Below are 17,061 nucleotides of genomic sequence, written 5' to 3' on the forward strand. Positions count from 1 at the left end.
TTTTACTGGTAAGTTTTTTTAATGCATCCGCTTTAAAGAGCTACATGTGCATGTACTATTTAGTCAGTCAGTCAGTTAGTCAGTGAAATGTGGATCTAGTCATTGATAAAGTATCTATTTAAAATAACATTTAAGCTATGCACGAAAACTTTCTTATTTTTACAGAAAGTCTTAGTCAGAACTGATTGAGGTGTAATATCGACGACCGTTGTTACCGACTAAACATAGACGAGTATACCGGTAGCATGAATAAAGTGTGTAATTACATGTGTTGGACTTTTTTCAACGCTACACAATTAATCAAGCGCACATTACAGCAATAACCACTTATGTTATTGCAAACCTAAAATATATCAAGTACATGACGACCTTTTAAAACAAGTTACTTAACGTCAATGACGTCGAAGACGTGAAGTCATTTGAATTTCGTTGTTTCCATAGAAGTCTCAGGAAACCAACCCGTTCTACAGATGTTCCGTAAATATATTTAAATATATTAATTGCTTAAATAAATATGAATATTTTTTATTATTACAGCAAATTATTAGTTACCTTTGGTAAATTGATTCCGTATGATTTATCCTCTCGTATATTTGGAATGTTTTTATTAGTTATATAAAACATGGGTTGTATAATATGTAATTATATTATTATAATGGGTGCTACCTAATTTACAGACAAAAGCTTATTTGATAATCATGTTTTGACATTATTGTGTACAAAAAATATTATTGTTTCAATAAAAAATAATGCATCCAAAAATTAAATCTCATTTTTTCTCGATGGAGCGTTTTAGATATGCTAAGCATTTAGATCCAAAATTTATGATTGTGTGATTTTTTAGCCGCTAGAATTCAAAGATAGTTTGGCGGCTGCGACATAGTGGATATGATGTTCGCTTAGCTACTCGGAGATCTCGGTATTGATCCTTAAAGTGGACGCGTTCTTTAGATCACCATAAAGACAACAAATCATGGTCCTACCCAGGAAATAGGTTATGTCTCAATTCAACTAAAGCTGGCTTATGCTGTTGATTCTAGCATAAACTGATTTAACATAGGTATTCACAATAATGTCATGCGTCAATCAATTTTTATTGTCTGGATTATCAATGTATAATAATGAAGGACACAAGAAGTGTTTTGCAATGGAATTTATATATATATATAATCATAAATACAGGTATCGCACATAGTTTATATAATATTCTTTCACAAACCTTTGTCGCTAAGTTTAAATTCTGTCACCACTAAAAAACTAGCAATTTTGTAGCAATTCATAAATTACAGCCTTAACTGCATACACTTAGTTTGTAGCTGTATATTCAAAATTTAAATGCAAACAAACATAATGTTTTATTATCAATTTTTTTAATTTATACATTCTTATAACAAACATAGATATACCAGAAATCATGAGCATATTTATATGTCAGTCATTGTCTGTCTAGGCTTAGCCGCTAGCAGAAGCATGTAAATGATGTAAGTATATTCAGTAGATATATATAAAAACTTATATGGTATAAATGTTGGGGATACAAAACACTTGACATCATTTATTTGCACGTAAATAAATAGTAACACAATACGTAATACTAAAACACTGTCATTAACTTACAATAATATTTACGTACATGTGCTACCGTACACTGTCTTTCTAAAAATGATCAACACACAGTGGTTTAGGTACTACGTGCTTTTACGTACTTGTGTCAAGTTTTTTATTACTAGTTTAACATTTATTTGCAGGCACTGGTCGACCTACAGACTAAATCTGGGAACAATCGTTTTTCTTGAACATGTTAGTTGTTCTCTATTCGTTATTTAATAACCCGTTGACAATGTTTGCACATCTGATCTACATACATACATACATATCCGGTTAGGGCCGCAGGCTGGCTCAGCCTCTAATAGCCCCCTCATGGTCAGGGACCCAGGTTCTATCCGGTATTACTGTGTAAAATTGGTCTTTCATAAATATGTCCAATCGGTTTTTAAAAGTATTCAGTGACGGTGCAGTGACGATTTCATCTGTTTAAAGGTTCCATGGTGTGATTACCCTCTGAGAGAAGAAGTGTTTCCTGACATCTTTCTTAAAAGACTTTTTCTTAAGTTTAAGTGAGTGTCCTCTTGTTGTATTAGGATTTAGATAAAAAAAACTTAGTGTACTCAACATCTTCTTTGCCATTTAACAGCTTGTACACCTCAATCATGTCCCCACGAAAACGCCGATATGCTAATGTTGGAATCTTCAAAACTTTTAATCTTTCTGGGTATGGTAAATGTTTTACACAATGGACTAGCTTGGTTGCTCTCTTTTGTACCCGCTCTATACTTTCAATATCCTTTATAATCTAGGGTGCCATATTAAGTTTCCATATTCAAGATGAGGTCTTATCAAGCCCTTATAGAGTTTTCTAAATTGTTTTGTATTTATGTGATGAAAAGTTCTTTTCACAAGCCCAATCATACCGTTTGCTTTGTTAATACATTTATTAATATTCTCACAGAATTTCAAGTCAGTAGAAAAGAGTATTCCAAGGTCACATTCTTGAGTATTATTAGGTATTTCTGATTTATCAGGTCCATCTCCTAACAAATAAGTAATATTTGGGTTATGTATACCATAATGAAGAGTACTACATTTTGCGGTATTGAACTTTAATAACCAAGTATCACTCCACTGGGAAAGTCTATCAGTATCTCTCTGGATTTGGTCATTGTCCAAGGGCACTTCAGTTGAGCTGAACAACTTTGTATCATCTATATAAGGTCTTTAAAGTTCTATAACAGTTCACATATGTTCTATTGAAATAAACTAACAAAACCAATTAATAAGATCACCATGGCTAATACCTTTATGCCTTGGAAACTTTGATTGTTCAGAAAACCATCTTTTGTTGATTTATGGAGACCAAAACTGTCAGTTTTGCTCAACAGTATGGCTTGTGTGATGCCCGGCGCTATGCAGAACAGCCTCTAAAAATAGAAAACCAAAAAAAAATAAACAAAATAAAATTGATCAATAATGCAGACGGTTTGTTAAAGTCCAGTTTTTGTGTTGATTTTGAGCAATCTGGAAGATTTTGGTACGAAAATCCAACAGTATTTATTATTTAATTTAGCGGTTATAGGCATAATCTGTTTATAGTGATATGTAACCTATCAGGAAAATAGCAGCAAAGTGCCAATCGTGATACATCGGCTATCTCGGATTCCTCCGTAAGATAGGCAATCGTCATACATCGGCTATCTCGGATATAAATCGTCTGCTGATCCAGAGTGGCAAAGTGCGAGCAGACGAAGTGTAAACAAGTTGAAAATAAGCTAAAATACTAAAATGTTAAATTGGGATATTGATAAATTTGGTGAATTAACGTTTTTCTGGTGGATTTAAACCACAACTGACCACTTTATCGCGTATGATCACATGTAAACTGCTTCTTAGAGAGAATGACATTCTGTTCACATAATCTGACATGTAGACAGCCCGTAGTGCTCGCAATTGCAATACCGCAGGAATAGCGATACCGCGAGAATACAGATTCCGACTTCAATGTTTTCTAAATCATTTTTAAACAAGCATTAACGGATTTATTGGGATAATAATAGCAATAAGATCTGAAAAAGATTGAAGGAAATAAATTCGAAACAAATCGGCAATTTTAGGTTGCGTATATAATTTCCCAAAATTGTGGTTGCAAAAAGTTGTCGCGATTTGTGGTAAACCAGTCTGGTGCTATGACTTATTCCTTTAAGGTCGGGAAACTGAAAAAGAAAGAAAAACAAATTAGAACAAATAGTTGTATTTTGGCAGAGAAACAAAATATAATGCAAGATCAGAGAACAATGCGCTACAAAATTATGACTTTCCCATCCTGTGATATAGCATTCGTCGAAGTCTCTATGTTGTCAAGTGGTGTACAATTTTGCATCGCGAAAATATATGACGTGGGCAGAATTTTTTTAGTCTCATAGGTATATCTATATGTATGTCAGAAAAGTGATACAAATAGCGGTCACGTCAATGCGCGCCATGCTTTTGCCCGTATCATAAGAAGCTTAACAATGTTGTTATTTTTTGTCCTTAAAACCTCTTTAATTATTTTTTTGTAATATAAAGATAAAAATAAAATGTTTGATTGACATTAAGCAAACACGGATAGTTTTGTTATTATTCACTTTTAAATATTGTGTTTGTATTAATCAATCGTGACTTATCTCATCTTCGCCTGTTGTCCTGTCTGGAAAATATGCCGACAACCAGCTTCCTCCAGGCGATTCTGTTCTGGGCGAGTCTCTCAAGCTGCCCCAATGTTTGGCCCATCTACTAAGCATCTGCATCCAGGTCACGGCGCCAGTTGTTTTTTCTTTTCCTTCTTCCTTTTCCTTTGGGGGTTCCATGTCATTGATTGTCTTGTCGTATTGGATGCAGGGTTGCGAAAGATGTTGCATATCCATCGCCAACGTCTCGGAAGGATGTTTTATACAACTGGCTGCTGCTTTGTTCTTCTCCATAATGCTTCGTTGGAGATCTTGTCTGGCCAGCGGATCTTGAGGATCTTCCTGAGGCAGGAGTTGAAGGAGACATGTATTTTCTTTATGGTTGTGACAGTGGTTCTTCAGGTATCTGCTCCATAGATGAGTATTGGCTTCACGATGATATTGAAGAGCCCAATCTTGGTGGTGATGCAAAATGCTGCCGAGATAAGTGCAGCTGTCCACCTCCTCCAGTGCCTTGCCTTTGACTGTGGCGGGTGTGTTGTTGAATGCATTGGTCTTGAACACCTTGCTCTTCCCCCTGTTGATGGTGAGGCCCAGTCTAGCTAAGTTGTCCTGCATCTGTTGTTTGTTGTGGGAGAGAAGAGCAAGATTATCGGCAAAGTCAAGGTCTTCCAACTGTTTCCAGAGCGTCCACTGAATTCAATTCCGCTTCTGGTCCGTCGAGGTCTTTATTACCCAGTCTATGACCAGCAGAAACAGAAAAGGTGAGAGTAAGCAGCCTTGCCTCAATCCGGTTCTCACTTCAAATGCGTCCGTGAGCTGTCTGCCGGGAACGATTCTGCAGGTCATCCCTTCAATAGACTTCCTGATGATGTTGGTGATCTTTCCTGGCACTCCGTTGTGTCGCAGACGTCTCCGGAGGGACTCCCGGTCAACGCTGTCGAATGCCTTTTCATAGTCGATGAAGCTGACATACAGGGGTGACGATCTGATCAGCGCACGATCCTCTCTTTTCGAAAGCTTTTTGGTCACGGAGATGCGGGTCTACTGGTTCATTCGGTTCAGCAGGATGCGATGAAACACCTTTCCTGGGATGGACAACAGCATGATTCTTCGGTAGTTGGAGCAGGAACGGAGGTCGCCTTTCTTGGGGAGCATAATAATGTATCCCTCTGTCAACACTGTCGGAATTTCCTCTGCTTCCCATATTTTGCTGAAGAGTGGGTATAGTAGCTCTACACTGATCTCGACGTCAGCCTTTAGCGCTTTTGCGGGTATGCTGTCAGGTGCTGCAGATTTGCCGTTTTTCAATTGCTTGATATGATGGCGCTGCCGATCTCTTCCTTCGTTGGAGTTCAGCACTTAATCGTTAGGTCGCTTGTAGCTGGCGGATACTCCGGTGTATTTGCAGGAGCTGGCCTGTTGAGTAGCTCACGGAAGTGCTTAATTCACCTCTTCGTCTGCCCTTAGTCATCTGTTATTAGTCCTCCATTCTTATCCCTTACAGTCCTCTCTGGCTTGGCAAACTTTCCTGCTTACCTGTTGGTGATGGAGTACAGATCCTTAGTTCTGCTCTGTTAGGCTGCATCTTTCGCCTATGTTGCAAGCGTCTGTACGTACGTAGTACCGCTTGTCTGCTCTAATACTTCGCTTGACGTTCCTATTTGCATCGGTGTACTCTTCATGTGCTTTCACTTTTGCGGCTCTTGTTCTGCTGTTGTTGACACTTGCCTTGTTTTCTGATCTTTCTTAAACTTTCTGAAGCGTCCCTGCTGATATCCACTCCTTGTGGATGTAAGACTTGGAGCTCAGTACTAATTGACATGTTGAGGTCACTGCTACTTTCACTTTCTGCCACTTCTGCTCTATCGTCCCATCTTCAAGCATCTCTAGGACCTGGAACTTGTTGGAGATAGTGACCTTGAACTGTTTTTGCTTCCATGTGTCTTTCAGCGTAGCAGTGTTGTTACGTTGGCGTTGGCTGGGCTCCCATGTAAAACTCAACTTCAGCTTCAGTTTCAATCGGGCGACAAGGAGAGCATGGTCCGAAGCCACGTCTGCTCCTCGCTTGACACGTACATCCTGAAGAGAGCGACGAAACTTCTTGCGATGCACAGGTGGTCGATCTGGTTCCCCGTTGACAGGTCTGGTGACACCCAAGTTGCCCGGTGTAGCCTTCTGTGATGGAAAACACTTCATTCGATCACCAGATTACTTGTGGTGCACAGGTCGGCGAATCTCTCCCCATCGTCGTTTATCTCGCCTAACCCTTGTTTCCCCATGGTCCCATCATATCATCGGTTTACACAGCCGATCTTGGCGTTGAAGTCACTCATTTTCTTTGGTCTGTCTTGTTTGATTGTTGACAGTGCATTGTAAAAATTGCCCTTCTCTTCCTCTTCACTGTCGTTCGTCGGGGCGTAGCACTGGGTTATGTCCACGTTGATCATCTTCTTCTTTGTAAGAAAAGAGGCCGTCATGATCTGTGGTCCGTGTGCCTCCCGCGCGATGAGCGCTCTCTGTGCCGACTTGGAAAGCATAAGGGCTTCTCCCTGGGCGTATGCTGCATCCTCCTGCTCATGCCCTGAGAACAACAGTAACTTACCGGAAGTCAGTCGCTTCTGCCCAGAGCCATTCCATCTTGACGCACTGATCCCTATGATGGTGTAGTTGAACTTCACAGTCTTCGAATTAGCCTATAAGCCCGTAGCCCGAGTCGATTCTTGGGACGGTCGGTCGATCATAAATGCATATTAAACAGCCCGACCGGTCGATTGAATATTTTAGCGTAAAATAATAAACAGAGTGAAAAAAATACATGAACACCGGTCAGCCACTTTGGGTTAAAGACATAATCAATGGAAGTAGTCGGTACAAGTCGTTAGCAAATCAACACGTCTGAGTTCCACTCTTACGGAGACTCCGGAGATGGACTATTTTATTATTGATTTTTGATTGGTTAGCGGATAGAAAAACAACTGACGAAAAATCTTCGCTACTTTCCGAAAATCGTATTAGTCAGCAAACGTTGCAAATGAAAAAGTTTGAGTGATCGATTAGCAAAATAAAGCACTGCAATAGCATATATTTAAGCAATATGTTAACAAAATTATATATTTATTACGTATTTGCTAGATAACTGGTTTTTATTTTTCTTGAATCATACGATATGCACATTTGATTTCATGTGCAAAACACTTTCATATTCTCGGACTGTTATTTTCGGATACAGTTTTGTTTTTGTCGATTTAAATTTATTTTCGACCTTCTTTATAAAAATGTCTATTGAATGATGAATACACATGCGGTGATACGGATGGTATGATTTATAATATTTCGCATTGTTTTCACCAGAAATTGCAACTAGAAAGACTAAAAAAGTACAATAGGTTAGGGCTCAGGGCGCTAACAAAACTGTATGAAAATTGTTTCATGATTTAGGACAAATGTCCTGAAAAAAAATTGACCATTTAGACATTTGAGGAAACCTGTCCTGAGGAAATTGGGGCCAATCTGAAACACTGAGATATGGAGATGTCCGGAGAGCATGCCCAGTCTTCACGGTAATATATTTAAACCACTAGCCCGAATTATTATGCTTTATTTGAAACAGCTAAAAAATCCAAAAGCCCGACAATATAAATTATTAATTACTAGTAGCCCGAATAACATTTCACCAGACCCGGGCTGTCGGGCTTATAGTTAGCGTGAAGACTTTATGCCTTTGCTGTTGTTATCAAAAATAAATAATACAGTCTGTTGAAAATGGGACAGGCAACTGTTTTTACTCATTAGAAGTTATTTCTGATTGGAAATGAATATTTTTGTTGCTCAAAGCCAAAAAAGTCATAAAATGTTTGTTAACCTTTTCGGGCTATTGAAACTGTCTTCGGGCTATTAAAAATTCTATCTGATTAGCCCGAAGGGCTATTGGTCTAAAATATTTAGCGTGAAGACTGACTTCATCATCTCTGCGGCCACGTACATGGTTCGGACATTCCATGTACCGATTGTGGTTGTGGTCCTGATGGAGATGATGGTCTTCGACCTAATGTCGTCCAGTTGACACTGGATTTCACCGTCCGGCGTCATACGTCCTCCAGCTGGAGGTACATCTCCCAGGTCCTTAATGTCTGTTGTTATTCTGTTTGGCGTTTCCGTAGAAATAAGGTTTCAACAGGTTAGGGTAGCTAGCCCTACGCCCAACCCTCCTCCTTTTTCAGCGCAGGCTTGGGGCCGTACTTGGTTAAGTTCGATCGTGACTATATTTGTTTAATAAATTATGTTACAAAATAGCTAAGGTTCAGTTTTTTTATTCCAATAATGGCTGAACAGATTTATAAGAAAGAGTAAGAAAAACCATCGCTGGTAGGGCGATATAGTGGTGGGGGACATATTGTTTTTGCCTTGTCTGTTGGTTGGTTGGTTGGTTGGTTTGTGCAAACTTTAACATTTGCCATAACTTTTGTAATATTGAAGATACCAACTTCATATTTGGCATGCATGTGTATCTCATAGAGCTGCACATTTTGAGTGGTTTATATATAAAAGGTCAAGGTCATCTTTCAAGGTCAAAGGTCAAATATATGGTTCAAAATCGCTCATTTAATGTACACTTTTGCAATATTGAAGAGAGCAACTTGATATTTGGCATGCATGTGTATCTCATGGAGCTGCACATTTTGAGTGGTGAAAGGTCAAGGTCATCCTGCAATGTCATAGGTCAAATATATGAGGACATAGGTCCCTTCACCTTTAAAAAGAAAAATAGATGAGCGGTCTGCACCCGCATGGCAGTGCTCTTGTTTTAATTAGTATGTTATTATGAAGAAACAATCTTTTTTCTAAAATCTAAATTTTCTTCCCGTTATTGTGTTGAAAAGACGTTAAATTCTCAGTGAAATGTCTCATTGGTTTTGAAACTGCGTCCATTCAGAATCATCAGTCAATAAAGGCTAACACAAATTGATCAGTTGTTCGACGGACATTGACCCAAACTATTGGAGAGAGCGGAATAAACATATAAAAAAATATATTCTTATAAAATGAGAGGAAAGCGCAAAGCCCAGAAAAAAAGTATTGTGAGCATACTAGTAATTGTTAGACTTCCATATATATATAGACTTCAGCATATTAATATTTTTTTTATAGTTTGAACGAAATTGAACAGTATGCGTCGTACAATCATGAAGTTTTCACCAAAACGCACAAACCTGTATAAAAAGGATGCAGGGCAACATGAACCGAGCGGAGGCAATACACTTTTTTTCAATTTACGAAATTGAATTGCGGAAAATCCGAATACAATCTGATTGATTAGTTATGGCTCAAGCTCTGAATTGGACTCGTGTACGAAAAAGAGGTAACTTGAGTGCCTTGCAATACATTAAACGTTTCCATCCATGGCTCCTGTACATGTTTATAGGTTAAGTGTTTTATGTTTACGTTAGCGTTACTTCTTTGGTAAAAAATGTCCAAGAATGTTGAAGACATGTGTGTAGAAGTTGAAATTCGTAGGAAAATGTATGGGCGCTAGATGATTTGCTTCTGTGCATCGGTAGGATAATAATATCCAGAGAACTATTTAGCCTATGATTGGTTTGCTCGTTAATAAAGAGGAGGGTCACGAATACCATTCCTATCCATCTTTTGAGAGATGGTAAAACAATGCAATTTCCAATGTTCATTGCATTTCAGACAGGTATTTTTTCCATAATAATGTTAACTAAAAAAGTGTTCGAATCGTCATATAACACCATCTGAAAATTGGAAAACATTTCTCCTACCTGTTTTACGAATTACAGTACTGTCTGCCGTTAATGCGTAATATGTTTTTTTTCTATTGATATAACAGTTTTATAATTAAATGTTGAATACGAAACAAATACGAAGCAAATCGGTGCAAATTAGCATCCTGGAGACGAAGCTGTGAAACAGAGGGAAGTTCGTGGTTCGTGTGTGTGTGAGGACAGGGGGGGGGGGGGGGGGGGGGGGGGGGGTACAATACTGTTACATTAAAAAATAAATATTTTCTTTACAAAACGTACGAGTACCGAGTAGAGATTAATATTAATGAAAGTTCATGTCCGTTGCAGTCATTTCTCAAGTGATTTCCCGGATGTAACATCGCTGTTCCGAAGATGTCCGACCACGACGAAAGATCGTGCCTCTGTCGGCATTTAGATAAAGGCATCGTAAGTTGTATCTGCGTGTGGAGCTGTAATATACTATACTTTCGTTCTCTTCAGTAATGATGGTATGAACTACTGTTTAGTGATCTTTTTTTTACATTATCCCACGCCGTCTGTCCTGGCCAATATCTTCTCCTACACTATACGCACTAGAACCTTGAAACTTACACACATGGTAGCTATGAGCATATGTCCGACCCTGCACTGGAATTTCGATCTGACCCCTGGGTCAAAAGTAATGGGGTTGGGGTGGGGCCGGGTCAGAGATTTTCACTAATTTTTATTGTGCATAGGTTATATCTTTTGCTATATTGAGATAGCAACTTGATATTTGGCATGCACGTGTATCTCATGGAGCTGCACATTTTGGGTGGTGAAAGGTCAAGGTCATCATTCAAGGTCAAAGGTAAAAAACTAATTTAAGCGAAGTTAAAAGCTTTAAAGGGAGGTAATTAATGAACCTGCCAAACGATGGCCCCATTACCAACCCTGGGGTTCCCCCTGGATCAAACATGCGGCGTGGGAATACGCGTCGGCCTCTGCCGCGCCATTTCTAGTTATCATTGTATATAAAACTCTTGTGGTATCGTCGAGTTTATTCTAGTCAATGTCTAGCATAAACTGTCGGTAGTTCGCACAAACAATAGTTCGTAAAACTGACTGCAGTATTTTAAATCTACTGAATTGTGTGTGGTAGAAATATTACTTAACCCATTTATGCCTAGCGTCTAGAATGCCATGCGGCGTCTCATCTGGGTCTGCGCTGTTTGCTTACAGGAATTTCTGTAAGAAATATTCTCAATATACAAATAAATATACTAAACATCCCTAATATTGGAAATAAATTGATCCAATTTAGAAGGATGGGAGAGTCCACTAAGCATAAATGGGTTAACTGTTAACGCATCAGCTGTATTTCTCTCACAGGATGTGTATATACGCGCTACGGCAAGTAGAAGACAGCTAACAACGTACATCCAATGCAACACGGGGACAGACAGCAACACTTTGCACGAGATGTACAAGGACCGGGTGGCTCGAACTTTGGTCAGTTAACTGTTATAAGAATCGCTTTTAGCAAAATAATGCCGATAACAAGATTCTGTGCATGAAAGGATTCTAAATAAGAATACACACTGTAAAACATCCGCTGCTCCATCCGCAGAGAGACATTATCAAAACAATAGGCCCCTTTTTTAATGTACAGATGTCCCAAACCAGACACACAAGAACATAACAAGCACATACAAAGAAATAAAACTGGAATCACCGCAATCTTAAACACAGCGCTTTAGGGATTTTAATCGGGTTTAACGAGCTCCGAACCTTGCCATTAACCCAGCATAACAAACAAAATATTTGAGTGAACTTAGTGTATATATAATTGAATACAATTGCATCATAATTCCAAATAAAAAAAAAACAGACGTTTAATTGCAATAGCCGAAACTGCGTTGAATAAGACCGAGCTCGTGAAAATCGCTGCACAATTGATGAAGTAATGGCTGTTCAAAGCGATGCACCCTGTTTTCGGGCGATTTCGAGTTGAAGACCTTGCTATATAATATATATATATATATATATATATATATATATATATATATATATATATATATATATTTGATAGTGATTTTTTTCCAGAAAAGTTGATTTTTCGTTATAATATGATTATTTATCATTTAAAATGATGTTTTCACTAGATAATATCATAGCCACACGCTAACCACCTGTGACCAGATTCATATTGCCATGCTCTTATTTTTGAATTCCACGTACAGCATTATACTGATGCAAAAATGTTAATTATCAGTGCAACAAAACTGCATGTGAATCAGATAACAGATATGTGCTTAGCTCATGTGATTATAACTAAAAAAATAAGTATTCAATAAATAAAAGATCATAATTAGGTTATTTTTTATCAAAACTTCTGTAAAAATGCATTTTGACATGTGAATTACATTCAGTCAGATAAAGTTTCAACTTAAAACAGTGTGTGTTGTGTTCATGCATTTATTCTGAGTCATACAAGGTTAGAAATCAAATTAATCTACGCACATCTGCACAAATTTACCTCGTAACCAGATATGATTAAGCCGAATGCTTAGCTGAGTGTGTGTTTTCTAACTTTTCTTCTTTGAACTCGTACAGCCGAATCTCGTAAAAATGGCGGAAATACCAGAGAAGATACGATTGCTGGAAGAAAAGCGTGGGCGTGCGGCGGTGGAACGAGAGGAATTCCTTCACCGACCCGACCTTGACCGGAAGCTGTCCATTCTGTCGCACATGCACCATGGCGACGGTAGGTGTTCTCAAGTATGAGACTAAACTTTATATCTTCAACCGACACGAACAAAACAAAAATACATTAAACCAATACAATCAATAAAATGTTATATAAAACTTTATCCTAATCTAAAAGTGATTGATACAACCCCCCCCCCCCCCCCCCCCCAACAGACCGATTCGGTGCAGATGAAAAACTTTGTGAAAAGTGCTTTAATTTCTTTATTTTGACCTAAGATTCCAAAAAATGAAAGAGGATTTGGCAGTGTACATAAATTGGATAACGTATGTTTTAAAATCGGTCAATACATGGGCGGGATAGAGATCAGATAAAAAGGCTAGATTGTGACAGTTGACCTTGGAGTATGACTAGACAGCAATTTGGTTGTTGTTTGCGACACACCGACACTTGGATTTGTGCCGAGTTTTATACATCTCCTTAAATTCACGTGTAAATGAAAGATCTGACTGATCATATGTTTACAAAGCCATCACTTTGAATATTGCCTTAGGTAATTTAAGGACAACAATTGATCATGTTCATGACACATTGTTTTGTCAGGATGAATTATAATGCGAACTCCTTTTCTGCATAGAGTATGTATGCCTTTATGGATCAAACACTATTTGACTTTTAAAATCTGAAAATATCGGTTTATAAAAATGAGCAGGTGAATGACGGGTAGAACTATGTGTTGGGATCCATAATGTAATAGGAAGTAATTTTATTGTTCGCTTCATTTAGAGTGCCAAATTCAGGCAAAGTAACCAAAGTGATAATTATTGCATGTGCTAACCTATTGAAATTGTATTAAGGTTACCGGTAGATAACATGTTCATATAACTCTTCTTGAAACAGTAGATGAAAACGAGCAACCTATGGACGACGTGGATGTCGACTTCAAGGAAAGCAATCCCATGTTTTCTAAAATAAGCACGAATTCATTCGACAATGCAAATGTTACATCGGATACAGATGACAACAGGAATATTGCAGTGGTCGACACTGACAAGGGCGCATTAAACTACACTAACAAGATTGCAGCAGACGACACCAACAATATCGCAGATTGCGACACTAACAATATCGCAGGGGAAGATACTGACAAGATAGCAGCAGGCGACACTAACAAGATCGATGTAGACGACACAGAGAGGATCGCATCAGTTGACCCAGACAAAATAACAGAAGAAAACGCCAAAAATATCGCAGCAAACGACATCGGCAAGATAGTAGCAGACGACTTTTTCAAGATTGCAGCAGAAGACAATGACCGATATGCAGCTGATGATATTGACAATTTTGCAGCAGACATCATCGCAACCGCTGTCGATGAAGTTGTCGAATAATTACAGGAACATAGTAAGCGATCATCCGTAAAAAAATTGCAGTTTCATTGTTATTTGCATGCATTTCTTTTCTATCAGGGACATTTCTAACTAAGCACAAAACTAGGGAATATCCAGTCGTTATATACGGTAATCATTTATTAATTGGTTTCTTTCAGATCGCATCTTTTTCACTTGAAAAAACTAAATTTGCATCATTTTCACGTGTGTACATATATGAAGTGTATGTCATTATTATATTTCTATACACAATGAATTTAATTTGTATAAACTTTATAATAAAATTGCGTAATTATTATTATAAACCATCAGGTATTCCATGACCTTATTTGAGATAACCATCGAATCTATAAAACTGTAAAGTTGAAATGTGTGGCTGTGGTCATATGCATCAAAACAGACTCAATAAAGGTTTTAGGTTTATTTCAGCAAAGGTAGACACAATAAGAATAATATAATAACATGGATTCAAAAGCTCACAGAGATCAATTTAACAATTTCGTGTTTATTTAATTGAACATCAAAGTAACATAAGAACATAAAATGACAAAAATAATAATTGATTTATACATGATATAACAACATATACAACATAACAGAAAAATGTTTCCATCAACAAATGGTAAGAAAACAGCAAAAATATTTGCATATGCTTTCTTGATAAGATATGTTCCGTAGTGCCATGCTCAACATCACATTATCTTGTTTTGTTTTCTCACTTTTTCGTCAGAGCACATGGGTGTTTACGGATAAAGCAAATCAACATTACTGACACTTCAAGCTAAAAATTGTACAATTAAAAAAAGTCAATTATTTTGTTTCGTTATAACTTAAGTAGTGTCTCTTGACTGGAGTGTATGGTGTATAATTTTAAATACAGATCCTATTAATCAAATAGTTCATGTATACATTAACATATATAATACCGGTAAATAACAAATATCATCCACAAATACCTGGAATGAGAATGTATACTTGTATACATGTTCATCATAAAAACACCCAACAATACAATCAAGCAATTCAATGACAAAACCCTTTACTAATTAATGATTAAAAGATCTTTTATCATGCATTATATTATTATATATTTTTTTTATCCCTATTGTATGGTTTATAAACTGAAACGCGTCTTTCTTTTAGGTTGCTAGGTTGCGATGACACTATCAATAAAAGTGATGTCAACATTTGAGTTTCCAACATAATAACTGATGCTGCTAACATGGAATGGCTTAACTGTTTCTCAATATGAACAGATAATTCTGGATATTCAAATGTACGACCAATGAGATTCTTTCATGCATTTGCTGCCATGCTTAACGTAAGAAAAAATTCATCACATTTGTTGAACAGTTAGTTTGTATTTCCTTTTAATTTCATAAAACAATGTGAAAACAATATTCAATTAATATATATTTTTACATAAGCTTCATTTTTGTAAAATAATACATGATTAGAAACTATGATTATTGTAAGATTTTTAATAATAATCAAGGTGATGTCATCGTTGATCCCAGTAAACTCTGAACTATGTTATATCTGCTTGTGAACAGTAATGAAAATGTAGTCTCTATCAGACTATTATCTTAGTTAAAATATTCTAACATGGTATCAAACACAATGCTACAACCAATGTTGTGCTTTCTTTAATACACATGTACAGTCCCTATTTTGTAAAATTATAAGTTAGTTCCCATCATAACTAAGGAAATCATACAGGGTTGGTTTCCATTATTAACCAGGCCACCAAATAGTGATATTAAGATGTTGGTTCCCACTTTTTCCAAAGGCAATACGTTTTGTAATAAAGATGGTGGTTTGCATTCTTACCAAGGCAGTCGCATTGTGAAACACAGATGTTGATTCCCATCATTTCCAAAGCAACCATATTTTGATATAAACATAACAGAACAGAAAATATATTAGTTCCCGTTGTTACCAAGGCAACAACATTGTGTAACAAGCGATTCGTTGGATTGATATGGTAGAATCCTAACAAAATAAAGCATATTAGTAAAATATGTTACATTTGACCTCAGTGAGTGACCTTGACCCGAGAGACTTGAATTGTATAAGCGTCACATTGACAGATAAAGAAGAGCAATTGTAGAAAGACATTTTAGAATCCCTTGATACATACTGAAGTTATGGTTTATATATAAATCACTAATACATTCGTGATCTTTGACCTAAATGTGTGACCTTGCCCTTGCCTTTGGGGTTATGGGTCTTTCATGTGACAAAGCATCAGATTTTTGAGAACCTTGATTTATGGCAGAATTCTGAAAATATAAGACATAGTCAATCAAAATTTGTAACATTTGACCTCATTGTGTGACCTTGACCTTGCCTCTAGGGCTACGGGTCTTGCATTCGACTCAGCCCAAATTATGAAAAACTGTGGTAAGTTGCATGGCTGTAGCTCATATGTTTTTGGAGATTCAGCTCAAGAGGAAAAATCCTTTATACATTGTGAAAAGAATACATTGGTTCCCATTATAACAATGGAGACACCTTTTCTGACATAAAGATCATGGTTCCCATGGTTTCTAAGACAATCACATTTTTATATAGATATTGGTTTCAATTGTTACCAAGGCACACATGGGTCGGGGCAAGACTGAAGCCATGTTTCAAGATGTCCACTGTTCACTTGCATCAATGCTGTATATGTTGTCAGCTGAAACAAAACATCAAGTTAGAGCTCTATTTCACTGGAATTTCATTATGATGCTATCCATGAAAATGGGTCTCATGCCATACGTCGCTTATGTAGCTCTTAAACAGCCTGCCTAATTAAGATGTCTGTTCAGGAGCTACCAGGAAACCTTGCTTGACTTAATAGCGGACAGCAAACCCTACCGACCAGACTGCATGATTGCCCAGGCTGGTCTCGATTTACGTTTGCCGAATAAGGCATATGACTCATTTTCGCATGATGCATCTCAAGTGGACATCAGATCAGGTCATAAAACCGAACATATTTTTGTTTAGTACAGTATTTGGCCTTT

General features: G+C 37.3%; 2 protein-coding genes across 6 annotated transcripts in view; one reads left to right on the forward strand and one right to left on the reverse strand.

Moving 5' to 3' along the window:
* LOC127876039 (leucine-rich repeat and coiled-coil domain-containing protein PF3D7_0703800-like) lies at window positions 1-15,573 on the forward strand. Of its 4 annotated transcripts, none has more exons than XM_052420893.1 (5): window positions 1-477; window positions 10,319-10,417; window positions 11,342-11,461; window positions 12,566-12,716; window positions 13,563-15,573. In XM_052420893.1, the coding sequence occupies exons 2-5, from the start codon at window positions 10,364-10,366 to the stop codon at window positions 14,048-14,050; spliced, it is 813 nt and encodes a 270-aa protein (XP_052276853.1). In that variant the 5' UTR covers window positions 1-477; window positions 10,319-10,363; the 3' UTR covers window positions 14,051-15,573. The 4 variants fall into 4 exon arrangements, with proteins under 4 accessions (XP_052276853.1, XP_052276850.1, XP_052276851.1 ...); XM_052420890.1 differs by having other exon boundaries at window positions 34-477; window positions 13,560-15,573; XM_052420891.1 differs by lacking the exon at window positions 1-477 and adding an exon at window positions 3,275-3,306 and having other exon boundaries at window positions 13,560-15,573.
* Window positions 14,457-17,061, reverse strand: part of LOC127876034 (acid ceramidase-like) — a 27,313-nt gene continuing 24,708 nt past the window's right edge. For both annotated transcript variants that reach the window (XM_052420881.1, XM_052420882.1), the window contains exon 13: window positions 14,457-16,730. In XM_052420881.1, coding sequence (XP_052276841.1) covers window positions 16,641-16,730 — 90 coding nt within the window. In that variant the 3' untranslated portion in view covers window positions 14,457-16,640. The remainder of the gene's footprint in view (window positions 16,731-17,061) is intronic.

The sequence above is a fragment of the Dreissena polymorpha genome, chromosome 4 (genome assembly GCF_020536995.1).
Source record: "Dreissena polymorpha isolate Duluth1 chromosome 4, UMN_Dpol_1.0, whole genome shotgun sequence".
Taxonomy (NCBI): Eukaryota; Metazoa; Mollusca; class Bivalvia; order Myida; family Dreissenidae; genus Dreissena; species Dreissena polymorpha.

Bases quoted from the DNA above. Each gene is read 5' to 3' on its own strand.
- LOC127876039 (XM_052420890.1), top strand. From the start codon at position 10,364: ATGTCCGACCACGACGAAAGATCGTGCCTCTGTCGGCATTTAGATAAA. The intron at 10,418-11,341 runs GTAAGTTGTATC...TTTCTCTCACAG, and splicing joins GGCATTTAGATAAAGGCATC to GATGTGTATATACGCGCTAC. The intron at 12,717-13,559 runs GTAGGTGTTCTC...TTCTTGAAACAG, and splicing joins GCACATGCACCATGGCGACG to TAGATGAAAACGAGCAACCT.